Below are 13,011 nucleotides of genomic sequence, written 5' to 3'. Positions count from 1 at the left end.
TCCTAGGATGCTTGTTTCCGGTCCAGGGAGGACCTGGCTTGGCAGTTCGGGCTGGACTGTTCCCATGAGGCACAGGGTCAAGACTGATTTGCATATGGCCAGGTCTAAACTGGGGTGGCATGGTGAGCAAAAGAGTGATGGATTTAACCCAGATCTCTTGACTGGGGGTGAATGTTTCGATTTGTTCTGCATTCCGTCCATTAATTCTGTGTCTTTTGCTTTCTCGCCCTAAGTGCGCCAGGCATGCCCAGACGTGGGTCCTGGGCTCACTGTGCCACTGGAATCCAGCTATCCTGGCTGAAGAGGGGTGAAACCCCGAAACCGGTCCTAGGATGCTTGTTTCCGGTCCAGGGAGGACCTGGCTTGGATGTTCGGGCTGGACTGTTCCCATGAGGCAAAGGGTCAAGACTGATTTCCATATGGCCAGGACTAAACTGGGGTGGCATGGTGAGCAAAAGAATGGTGGATTTAACCCAGATCTCTTGACTGGGGGTAAATGTTTTGATTTGTTCTGTATTCCGTCCACCAATTGTGTGTCTTTTGCTTTCTCGCCCTAAGTGCACCAGGTATGCCCAGACGTGGGTCCTGGGCTCACTGTGCCACGGGAATCAAGCTATCCTGGCTGAAGAGGGGTGAAACCCAGAAACCAGTCCTAGGATGCTTGTTTACCGTCCAGGGAGGACCTGGCTTGGCAGTTCGGGCTGGACTGTTGCCATGAGGCACACGGTCAAGACTGATTTGCATATGGCCAGGTCTAAACTGGGGTGGCATGGTGGGCAAAAGACTGATGGTTTTAACCCATATCTCTTGACTGGGGGTGAATGTCTTGATTTGTTCTGCATTCTGTCCATCAATTGTGTGTCTTTTGCTTTCTCGCCCTAAGTGCGCCAGGTATGCCCAGACGTGGGTCCTGGGCTCACTGTGCCACTAGAATCAAGCTATCCTGGCTGAAGAGGGGTGAAACACAGAAACTGGTCCTAAGATGCTTTTTTCCGGTCCAGGGAGGACCTGGCTTTGCAGTTCGGGCTGGACTGTTCCCATAAGGCACAGGGTCTAGTCTGATTTGCATATGGTCAGGTCTAAACTGGGGTGGCATGGTGGGCAAAAGAGTGATGGATTTAACCCAGATCTCTTAACTGGGGGTGAATGTTTTGATTTGTTCTGCATTCCATCCATCAATTGTGTGTCTTTTGCTTTCTCGCCCTAAGTGCGCCAGGTATGCCCAGACGTGGGTCCTGGGCTCACTGTGCCACTGGAATCAAGCTATCCTGGCTGAAGAGGGGTGAAACCCAGAAACCGGTCCTAAGATGCTTGTTTCCGGTCCAGGGAGGACCTGGCTTGGCAGTTCGGGCTGGACTGTTTCCATGAGGCACACGGTCAAGACTGATTTGCATATGGCCAGGTCTAAACTGGGGTGGCATGATGGGCAAAAGAGTGATGGATTTAACCCAGATCTCTTGACTGGGGTGAATATTTTGATTTGTTCTGCATTCCGTCCATCAATTGTGTGTCTTTTGCTTTCTCGCCCTAAGTGCGCCAGGTATGCCCAGACGTGGGTCCTGGGCTCACTGTGCCACTGGAATCAAGCTATCCTGGCTGAAGAGGGGTGAAAACCCGAAACCGGTCCTAGGATGCTTGTTTCCGGTCCTGGGAGGACCTGGCTTGGCAATTCGGGCTGGACTGTTCCCATGAGGCACAGGGTCAAGACTGATTTCCATATGGCCAGGTCTAAACTAGGGTGGCATGGTGAGCAAAAGAATGATGGATTTAACCCAGATCTCTTGACTGGGGGTGAATGCTTTGATTTGTTCTGCATTCCGGTCATCAATTGTGTGTCCTTTGCTTTCTCGCCCTAAGTGCGCCAGGTATGCCCAGACGTTGGTCCTGGGCTCACTGTGCCACTGGAATCAAGCTATCCTGGCTGAAGAGGGGTGAACACCCGAAACCGGTCCTAGGATGCTTGTTTCCGGTAGAGGGAGGACCTGGCTTGGCAGTTCGGGCTGGACTGTTCCCATGAGGCACAGGGTCAAGACTGATTTGCATATGGCCAGGTCTAAACTGGGGTGGCATGGTGGGCAAAAGAGTGATGGATTTAACCCAGATCTCTTAACTGGGGGTGAATGTTTTGATTTGTTCTGCATTCCGTCCATCAATTGTGTGTCTTTTGCTTTCTCGCCCTAAGTGCGCCAGGTATGCCCAAACGTGGGTCCTGGGCTCACTGTGCCACTGGAATCAAGCTATCCTGGCTGAAGAGGGGTGAAACCCAGAAACCGGTCCTAAGATGCTTGTTTCCGGTCCAAGGAGGACCTGGCTTGGCAGTTCGGGCTGGACTGTTCCCATGAGGCACACGGTCAAGACTGATTTGCATATGGCCAGGTCTAAACTGGGGTGGCATGGTGGGCAAAAGAGTGATGGATTTAACCCAGATCTCTTGACTGGGGGTGAATGTTTTGATTTGTTCTGTATTCCGTCCATTAATTCTGTGACTTTTGCTTTCTCGCCCTAAGTGCGCCAGGTATGCCCAGACGTGTGTCCTGGGCTCACTGTGCCACTGGAATCAAGCTATCCTGGCTGAAGAGGGGTGAACCCCCAAAACCGGTCCTAGGATGCTTGTTTCCGGTCCTGGGAGGACCTGGCTTGGCAATTCGGGCTGGACTGTTCCCATGAGGCACAGGGTCAAGACTGATTTGCATATGGCCAGGTCTAAACTGGGGTGGCATGGTGAGCAAAAGAATGATGGATTTAACCCAGATCTCTTGACTGGGGGTGAATGCTTTGATTTGTTCTGCATTCCGGTCATCAATTGTGTGTCCTTTGCTTTCTCGCCCTAAGTGCGCCAGGTATGCCCAGACGTTGGTCCTGGGCTCACTGTGCCACTGGAATCAAGCTATCCTGGCTGAAGAGGGGTGAACACCCAAAACCGGTCCTAGGATGCTTGTTTCCGGTAGAGGGAGGACCTGGCTTGGCAGTTCGGGCTGGACTGTTCCCATGAGGCACAGGGTCAAGACTGATTTGCATATGGCCAGGTCTAAACTGGGGTGGCATGGTGAGCAAAAGAGTGATGGATTTAACCCAGATCTCTTGACTGGGGGTGAATGTTTTGATTTGTTCTGCATTCCGTCCATTAATTCTGTGACTTTTGCTTTCTCGCACTAAATGCGCCAGGTATGCTCAGACGTGGGTCCTGGGCTCACTGTGCCACTGGAATCAAGCTATCCTGGCTGAAGAGGGGTGAAACCCCGAAACCGGTCCTAGGATGCTTGTTTCCGGTCCAGGGAGGACCTGGCTTGGCAGTTCGGGCTGAACTCTTCCCATGGGGCACAGGGTCAAGACTGATTTGCATATGGCCAGGTCTAAACTGGGGTGGCATGGTGAGCAAAAGAATGATGGATTTAACCCAGATCTCTTGACGGGGGTGAATGTTTTGATTTGTTCTGCATTCCGTCCATCAATTCTGTGTCTTTTGCTTTCTCGCCCTAAGTGCGCCAGGTAGGCCTAGACGTGGGTCCTGGGCTCACTGTGCCACTGGAATCAAGCTATCCTGGCTGAAGAGGGGTGAAACCCCGAAACCGGTCCTAGGATGCTTGTTTCTGGTCCAGGGAGGACCTGGCTTGGCAGTTCGGGCTGGACTGCTCCCATGAGGCACAGGGTCAAGACTGATTTGCATATGGCCAGGTCTAAACTGGGGTGGCATGGTGAGCAAAAGAGTGATGGATTTAACCCAGATCTCTTGACTGGGGGTAAATGTTTTGATTTGTTCTGTATTCCGTCCATGAATTGTGTGTCTTTTGCTTTCTCGCCCTAAGTGCACCAGGTATGCCCAGACGTGGGTCCTGGGCTCACTGTGCCAGTGGAATCAAGCTATCCTGGCTGAAGAGGGGTGAAACCCCAAAACTGGTCCTAGGATGCTTGTTCCCGGTCCAAGGAGGACCTGGCTTGGCAGTTCGGGCTGGACTGTTCCCATGAGGCACAGGGTCAAGACTGATTTGCATATGGCCAGGTCTAAACTGGGGTGGCATGGTGAGCAAAAGAATGATGGATTTAACCCAGATCTCTTGACTGGGGGTGAAGGTTTTGATTTGTTCATCAATTGTGTGTCTTTTCCTATATTAGATAAAGACATGTCCCTTTTTGAGATTAAGTTAACCGTAGCTAAGTTACCTAAGGATAAGCCCCTGTCCCGGACGGCTTTACCGGCAAAGTTCATTCCTGCTTTCTACAGATCCTTTTGCCCTATCTTTTATCTCTTTTTCAGTATTTTATTTCTCACAATGAGGCTTGTGGCTCTTTTCTTGAAGCCATGATTTGATTTATTCTCAAAAAAATAAGGATCCCTTTTCATGTGCCAATTATCGCCCTAAATCCTTAATTAATTTAGATTGTAACATTTTTGCTAAGGTGCTGGCCCTCTGTATCAATCAGGTACTTGCGGAATTGATTGGTTCCGAACAGACGGGGTTCGTTAAAGGAAGGACGTTAGCTGATAATTCCAGAACTTTTCTTAATATTATTTATCTAGCATCTAAGAGTCCCCCCCCCCCATTGCAGCCGTAACTCTTGACCCTGAGAAAGCTTTTGACTACTCACTGGCTTTTTATGATGCGCGCCCTTTAGTGGCATGGTTTTGGTCCCTCTATCTTGTCTCTTATAAATTTGTTATATTCCTCAGAAACCACTTCAGTTTTTGTTACTGGATCTCAATCTTCTTATTTCACTTTACAACGAGGTCCCCGTCAAAGTTGTCCTCTTTAACCCTTGCTCTTAATCCTATCTCGTGAATCTTTTCTTCACTCCTGCGTCACTCCTCTACTTTTCAGGGTTTTAAACACAAGGCAATTGAAATCAAATTTACCGCTTATGCAAATGACATTATCCTATATATTTCTGCTCCCCCTACCTCTTTGCCCGCCTTTACAGATCTTTTATCTTCTTACGCCACCTTGTCTGGATGTAAGTTACATTTTTCTAAATTCGAAGTGCTTCCATTAAACAAATATTGTTTAAAAAGCCTCTTTGATGGGACTGATTTCAAATGGAACATCAATAGTTTTACTTGCCAGGGAATTAAATATTCTTCTTCAATTGTTAGAACGGTTCAGCTTAATTTGGAAGATGTTGTATTAAAAGGGAATAACATGGCAGGAAAAGGGTCCCCCTTATTTCTGTCATGGTGGGGTAGACTGGACACAATCAAAATGATGATGCTTCCTGTTATCAACTTCTATCTGTCCATGTTACCAGTGAAACCTCCATTAACATTTTTTAAAATTCTTAATGGTGTTTTGGGTACATTTCCCTGGAATAGCCGGAAAGCTCGTATCTCTCTATTTTTCCTGTCTGCTTCTAAAGATCGGGGAAGTGTCCATTTTGCCACTTTTCGCCAGTATCACGTCTCCTTTTTAATCTACCAAGCGTTACCTTACTTGTCCTCTTGGGAAGAACCCCCCACATCGGTATGGCATAGATTGGAGGAATCCTTGATTCAACCTTTGCCTTTTTCCTCATTAACCAATTTCACCCATCCTCCTCATTCATTTAATTCCCCAACCATTTCACAATTTATTTTAACCTTCAATCCGGTCATTCGCAAATCCCATACACCTCTACAAATGTTCCTGGACTCGCCCCTTTGGCATAATAAATTCATTAAACTTTCTAATCATACTATCTTTTGGAAAGATTGGGAGGCTAAAGGGATCATTCAGGTTAAATATTTAATACATGGTTCGCATTTTCTTTCTCCTCAGGAAGTTCAATATAAATTTTGCCGGCCAGCCTCCTCACTTCTTAGGTATGACTCTTTAAGATTGCTTTTAACTAACCTGTTTTCTCTCCTCTCTGGATCTTCCCCTTCCACATCAGACCCCATTTTAGAACCTCTATCCACCTCTCTTTCATTTCGGGCCTCTCATATCTACAAATATCTTAATTTCTCTTCTACCAATCGCCCCAAGAGTAAAGTTGAACTACTATGGAAATCCGATCTGCAGCGAACCCTCTCCATTCACACATGGAACTCTATTTGTGCCCGCATACACCATACCTCTTGTACTGCTAGTACCACCCAAACTCTTTATTATTTCTATCAGAGGTTGTTTTTAACTCCACTATCTCTCTTCAAGTATAGTTCTGATGGTCTTGTAAAAACACCCCCGGCACATTTCTACACTCCTTTTCTTCTTTGCCCTAGCATTATCTTGTTTTGGACCAAGGTATGTAACTCAATCTCCTCCATTTGCTCTATCAATTTCCCCTTTGATATCTACTCCATATTTTTGGGTAGTAATTCTGCGAATTGGTTTGGTTCTCACCAGATGGGCATATTTGTGGATTTGTAAATTGCTATTGCCTTTCAGGTAATTACATCTAATTGGAAGGATGCCACTAAGGTCTCTTTTTCTGCTTGGTGGAACCTTCTCTACTATCACCACAGGCTGGATAGAGCTTCTACCATCACATCTCAGCAGCTTCTTCGAAAGGAAGCCTTCTGGTCTCCACTCACCAACTATTTATCCTCCACTGCATTACACAACAAAGACACTTCCTTTGTCTTTCAGTCGCCATGAGTAATATGTTCTAATTCTCCTATATAGTTCCTATAAGTCAATGTATGGTTCTTATTCTGTTATCAGGAATTGTATAGTGATTGTACTTTGATATTCATACATATGATATTTGGTGAAAATGATGATTTATTTTTGCTCTTTTTGGCTTGTTTTCTCTTTTCTTCTCTCTCTTTATTTCTTTCCACTTCGAAAATTGTAGAACACTATCATATTTAAGGTACACAACCTCCCCCTATTGCTTTCATCCTTTGGTTTTCGTTTTTTGACAATGGTAGTTATTTTAAATTTTCATTCTACCACACTATGCATTTAGCTTGTTATTTTTTGCAATTTCTCTACAACTGTTGGTGTAATGCTGTACCTATGTTCTTATTTGCTTCAATAAAGCTCTTTAAACTAAAAAAAACAACAAAAAAAAAAACAAAGATTAATATAAAACCCAGGGTTAGAAATTTCCCTTTACACTTTAGCAGTTAGCATCCTGGACCATTATGGTAGAATTTGAAAGTAGGGCAGTTCCTACAAAATAGACAGAATTGTTCTCATTTAGTTACATACTGACAACATGCTGAAATCCTAACTGAACAGTTAGAAGCAAGAGGATGCCCTAAAAGGATAATTGGCTGAGCATACAACAAGTATAATAATGCTAAAACTCTCCTTGGAACTCACAAAACCACCAGCAGATGAATGCCTAGTGCATGTGACAACCTACAATGATGTGTCAAATAAAATGAAACAAGCAATCAGTCAATGATGGAACATTCTAAATACTGGGAATTTGAATGCGAAGAAACCTCTGTTCACGTGTAAACGGAATAGAAGCCTCCGGGACTACCTGGTTCACGTATGCCCAAAGCTAGTGGATAGAACAGAGATTGCTCTGTCCTTTCCCAAGATCACTGGCCAGTATGCCTGCAGACATTTTTTGTTTTTATTTACATTTTTATTGCAAATGCACTAAACGACAAGATACTGTGAACCTTGGTTTAAACAATCGGTGGCTTTGACACAATTTCACAAATCGCAATAGGTCCGGTGGGACATACATGATCATTGGCCCATGTGGATTACCCTACATACAATGAACATGAGAAAAGTTACAAGTAGATTACAAGAAAGCTGAAGTAATGCCCGATGTAAGTAATTAACTGCTAAAATGACTACACATAACGATGGGCAATCAGGACAGGGATTTTTTTGGATAGTGATTGAGAAACCAACTTTCAACAAGTCTTCCAGCACAAATGCACTATCCAGAAAGGACAAACTTCGTACACATGAGAAAGGCCTGAATAATGACATCCCTTAGATGTCTCTGAATTTGAACTCTTGTTATATATGTAACCTCTGTTTTTTCCATAACAATGTTTTCTTCAATGGGTCATGGGGCAAACATAATAGGGTACCATTACATCTTGAGAACCCCATATATGGTGACATCTCACTATATGGTGATAACCTATTCATGGAGTGAGCCATAGAGACAGTGAAAAAAGAGACAAGTACAGACAGTTTCCCTTTCTTCTCTGTTGCTTATTAGGACTGGGTTTTAGATACTATGATCACCTGACTTGAGTTTCAGCTCAATCACCTGTTTTCCAAGACTATAAATCAAATAGACACATATAGTGGGTACCTGCGTCACAGTTCTAAATGTATATCCTGCACTCAATCAGGTAAAAGGACTACAAACAACAGAGAACCACATTCCATGTATGCGTCTCCGATGTAGCTTATGAACTTGTTGGTTACTGTATTTTTGATACTAAATCATAGAGGGGCATATTATCAAGCACGGCGTTAAAATTATCGCCGCTTTAGCGGCAGAAAACTGTCGCTAAAGCGGCGATAATGGGCTTGATAATATGCCGCAGAGAATTCCAATAGAAGCCCTTGTTGACACCAGACATGGGCTTCTATGGGAATTCTCAAGGGCATATTATCAAGCCCATTATCGCCGCTTTAGCAGCAGTTTTCTGCCGCTAGAGCGGCGATAATTTTAACGCTGTTTCTTGATAATATGCCCCTTAGTCTGTATTTAATTTAGTTGTAACTATACCACAACAACAGATGTTCTGAGGTATTTTTCCTACGTGACTGCACATTGTGTTTTGGTTAACAGTCGTTTTAGGAACAAACTACATCTCATCTCACACTTAGAACTCCGGAGTAGGCACGTGACATTGTTTTAGACATTGATAAATAACACAATTGGTATATGACTTCAGTTTTTCAAATTTCAGACTCATAATTTAAAATAGGATGTTTAATGATCTAGAACGTTGTGCTGTTTTATAATCCTTAATTCTCTGTCGTAGTTCTGAACAACATTTCCCATCAGCGCTGACTTATGAGCGCATGATGGGCCAGAAAGTCAGAAACATGTTTTTTGTTGAAGGGAGGCCAAAAACACTTTTCTCTTGACTACAAAGAATGAGTGAACCAGGGCTTTAAGTGAGATGAAAAACCTGTGGGGGTTCCTCAAAGGGACATGGCCGATGCAGTTAAAGGCGTGGCTTAAAACGCATAAGTTAAATCTGTGCTTAGCATAGTTTGCCTACCGACTGGTATTTTGCTGCTTCTGTCATTGCATCCAGAGATATACTTCAACAAGTAATACTACACCTACAACAAGCCAGGACTATTGGCTTTATCAATGCTTGTTAGTTGCTTCAGATAAACAAGCAACAACTATGGCTTTGTTGTACAGAACATTGAAAATGCTTCAGTTCTGAAATGATGAGGCTGTGAAAGAACTATAATGAGTATCTTTGAAGTTACCTCAAAGGCTGTGAAGGTTAGTACTGTTGCCAAGTTAAGATTTTTTTTTCACCCTGACGGTGAGGGCAAAAATGGAAAGCCCGGTAGAGACACGTCTCAGCGCCTGCTTTTTAGAACTACTGGTACTGAGCACCGACAGGACCGGCCCATTTAAAGCCCTGGAGTGAACTATTTCCGAGTAAGGAGCAGGCTCTGTCACTCTTCCATGAACTTTTCCCTTTTCTCAATACGAATGTATCATACTACGCTATACATTTGGGAACTATACTTGTTTCGGGGGACGGACACTATTTTGTAAGTCATTAATGTGAGAGGTAGAGCCACGAGGCAGCAACAGTATTGTTCATAACTTGTTTTGTCATTACCACAAACATTACGTAGACATGATAAGCTCTATCCAAGACATCTAATATCATTCTTTCCCCTATATTATACATACATTGATATGAGGTGTTAATATCAAACACTCAAGAGAGTTACTATTGAAATTCGTTATGTTGCCAGGCTAAATGTTATAAGTTAACTCTCAAAAAATGTACCTTTAAAGGGCTAAAAAGAATGTATGTGTAATTTCCCAATCTATACTTCTGAATCTCCACAGCTCATATCCTTAGCTCGCAGGCCTAACTTGGACTTTTTAAGGGTAAGACATAAAAAAATAGGAGAAACTACTTCGTTGTGTGATGCATCAGCACACCGTGGGAAACACATGCATTTTTGCTACTTTTTGCCTTGAGTTCATGTGTGAATCTCGTACAAACAGCGCTAAAATATGTTTGATAAGTCATGATATCCTCTGATTATCTTCGTTACAGATCCACCACTATTGGAACTGGTGGCAGTAGTGCGGGAAGGACTTGTGGTAAAAAAAGATTCTAAGTATGAATCCTATTGAGGTAATTCTAAAACAAGGAATAACAGTTTATGCTCCTGAACAAGGCCCACTTGCACCTCTTGAGAGGGCTGAAGCACATGACCACCACTAAGGGTGAATTATTTCCCTTCATATTAGCTAAACCCACACAGGGACAGTAATAAAGATGTTCTAGACCCACCAGGAGGTGTTTTTAACTCTATATACAGAACACACCCCATTTTACTTTCTCACCAACAAGTAACCCTCATAGATTTCCTTCCTGAAAACATTTAAGAATTCTGCTGCCCACGCCAGCCAGTGTGAGGAGGGGCTCTATGATGAAGCATGCCACCAGATAGGTGGGTGAGGGATAACGTCCTTTAAAAGAGAATTTTCCCAGACAAGCATCAGACTAAATGATGACCCAATGCTTCACCAATTCTTTATCCATTTGGTACGTATTGTAATTTAGATGAGGGATTGGACCCCATAGCATACGCCTTTTCTCCCTTTCTAGTAGTTATTAAACGCTTGACTCTCCAGATAATCTGCCCTATGGCGTGATAACAACGGAAAAGACCAATTGCTCTGCTTATATAATTGTATTTTTCTCAGTAGGAAACAGATGTACATAAACAGTCCAACATGCTCCCACCTAGGTACCACAGCCAACTTGTATGAAAGAATGGCATTGAAGCATCTGCAGGACCTGGATTGGAACAAGTCTGTGTTATTCCCAGAGTCTTCCCTTGCTCTCAGCTGCTCATGACTAAGATCGATACTCAGTCATTGAAGAAGCTGTAGAGTCAATCGCCATGCAAAGCCACAATTCTAGGTGACAACTGACTGGTGCATACAGTAGGGGTCTTGTTTATCATTTGTTCAAATGCACACGAGACAGCAAGTAGAGTTCTCTTATGGGGTGCTTGGCGTGCTACATGCATACCTATGGTGAAACAAAGTAAACTTTAAAATGCAGTGGGACATCTCTATCCAATAAAGAAATGAACCAGTATAAACTTAAGGTGAATAGCACATCTTCATTGGGCCAAACAGGCCTTCGTATACTATCATTCTCAGGCTTTCTCTGTGTTCCGTGGGTCATTTACTAAAACCACTACACAAGCCCGACTCCCAGGCAATCGGTCGGGTAGCATTCCAAACCGTGCCCACTGTGCTAAAGCAACCAAGCAGTACCTGGCTGAAGATGCCCAAGTAGACCAAAACCGGTCTTGGGTTGCTTGTGTTTTGGGTCAGCGAGGATCTGATTTGCCATTTGGGGCAGGACTGTTCCAACATGAATAGGACAAAGGCTGATATCCATATGGCTGGGTATAATATAAGGTGGAGCAAGGGGCAAAAAGCTTATGGGGTGGAATGCTATGATGAGTGTTCGGCAGTGGTTAGACTACTTGCAAGCATTCCTCCCATCATATTTTGTGTGTTTGTATGAAGTGTCTACCAGTAAAGGTGTGAAAGGTACATGAAGCAGACCCTAGAGGAGGTAGCTGGTATAGAAGCAATGACGGAACTAAAGGTGGCCTGGGGCAAGTACAAAGGAATCCTTCATGGATGATGGATTGGCAAGCCGGTATGATAGTGCAGAGGCAAGAGTGGATTTATGTATGTGTTTTGCCTACGATGAGTTTCCATGAAAGCTGATTAAACTATGTAGTGCATGTATCAATGCATGTATGTATGGCACACCGTATTACACACATGCTACAGAGCTGCTGGCTGAGTCCAATGTTCACAACAGAGCAGACGCACGGATGAGACAGGCGGAGAACACCCATCCTCCTGGCAAGGCGGTGGCCTTTGCGTTCTATACTACAATTATAATCACATAAGTGAATGTGTACTTACAAGGTATTTTGTTTATAAGGCCATCAATGATGTTCGGATCATCAGTGGTGGTGGGTGTCTTTTGGGTTGGTTTGTCTGAAGTTGAGGCAGTGTTGGTGGCTGTGGCAGGCATGACTTGGATGTTGAGATCTGGAAGAGACTACTCAGGAGAGGACAATCTGAGGAAAGAAAAGATAAAGTCCATTTAGTATTTCTTGACTGCAAGGTTCATCTCAAGCATAACAGGAACATCTTTTTCATCCCTGATGATGAGGAAACAGTTCTCTATGCATAGCCTCTTCAGGAATGCCACTTCACACAATAGCATATTTGCATTTAGCATATTCTCTCTTTCTCACCGCTCATACTCCGATTCAGAAAGGAACCTGTACATGCCAGCCATGCCCTGTCGGGGTCGTCTGCCAGTCTTTGCTGTTTGACCCTAGTGACTATAGAGAGCCTTGGCATTCATTTTGGTAGGCCTTATGTGCGTTCTCGGTGGTTTGAGTGTATTATTTAAATTGCTCTTCATACCCTGGTGTTAGTTAATTAGTTCACATTTATAGCTCTTTTAGATGTAATTTGTAAATATATCAAAATGACAATCTTCAGTAAAAAGTATTAAAATATTCATTACTCTTCTCTACATGTGTACTCCGTGAGGATTAAACAATCTGGTGAAAACACGGTTCCCCTTCTGTCACAGCTCATGCCTGGGGTGTACCAAATAGTGAGAGACTGGCCATCGTTGTCCATGCAGGTACTTACCAATTTTGAACAGTATCAAATGTAGAACTTGTTGTTCATTTGAGTATATGGAGTCACCTCAGTGGCATTAAAGACCTAACCCATTGCAGGTGCTGTTAAATCACCAAGGAAATGCTGCATGGTTTCCACATATTTCAGAAGCCAATGTTACTAATTTTAGAGCACACATACTTATAATTTTTTACTCCATTA

General features: G+C 43.7%; 1 protein-coding gene across 2 annotated transcripts in view; it reads right to left on the bottom strand.

Annotated features, from left to right (window-relative positions):
* The window catches only part of SYT8 (synaptotagmin 8), a 255,429-nt gene that overhangs the window by 136,006 nt on the left and 106,412 nt on the right, over nt 1-13,011 (bottom strand). For both annotated transcript variants that reach the window (XM_085644928.1, XM_085644927.1), the window contains exon 2: nt 12,073-12,230. In XM_085644928.1, the coding sequence (XP_085501054.1) occupies nt 12,073-12,184 (112 nt within the window). In that variant the 5' untranslated portion in view covers nt 12,185-12,230. The remainder of the gene's footprint in view (nt 1-12,072; nt 12,231-13,011) is intronic.

This window comes from Triturus cristatus, chromosome 3_1, assembly GCF_964204655.1.
Source record: "Triturus cristatus chromosome 3_1, aTriCri1.1, whole genome shotgun sequence".
NCBI classification, from domain to species: domain Eukaryota; kingdom Metazoa; phylum Chordata; class Amphibia; order Caudata; family Salamandridae; genus Triturus; species Triturus cristatus.
The sequence above is the reverse complement of the archived record's forward strand: the minus strand, read 5'-3'. Positions and strand labels throughout refer to the sequence as shown.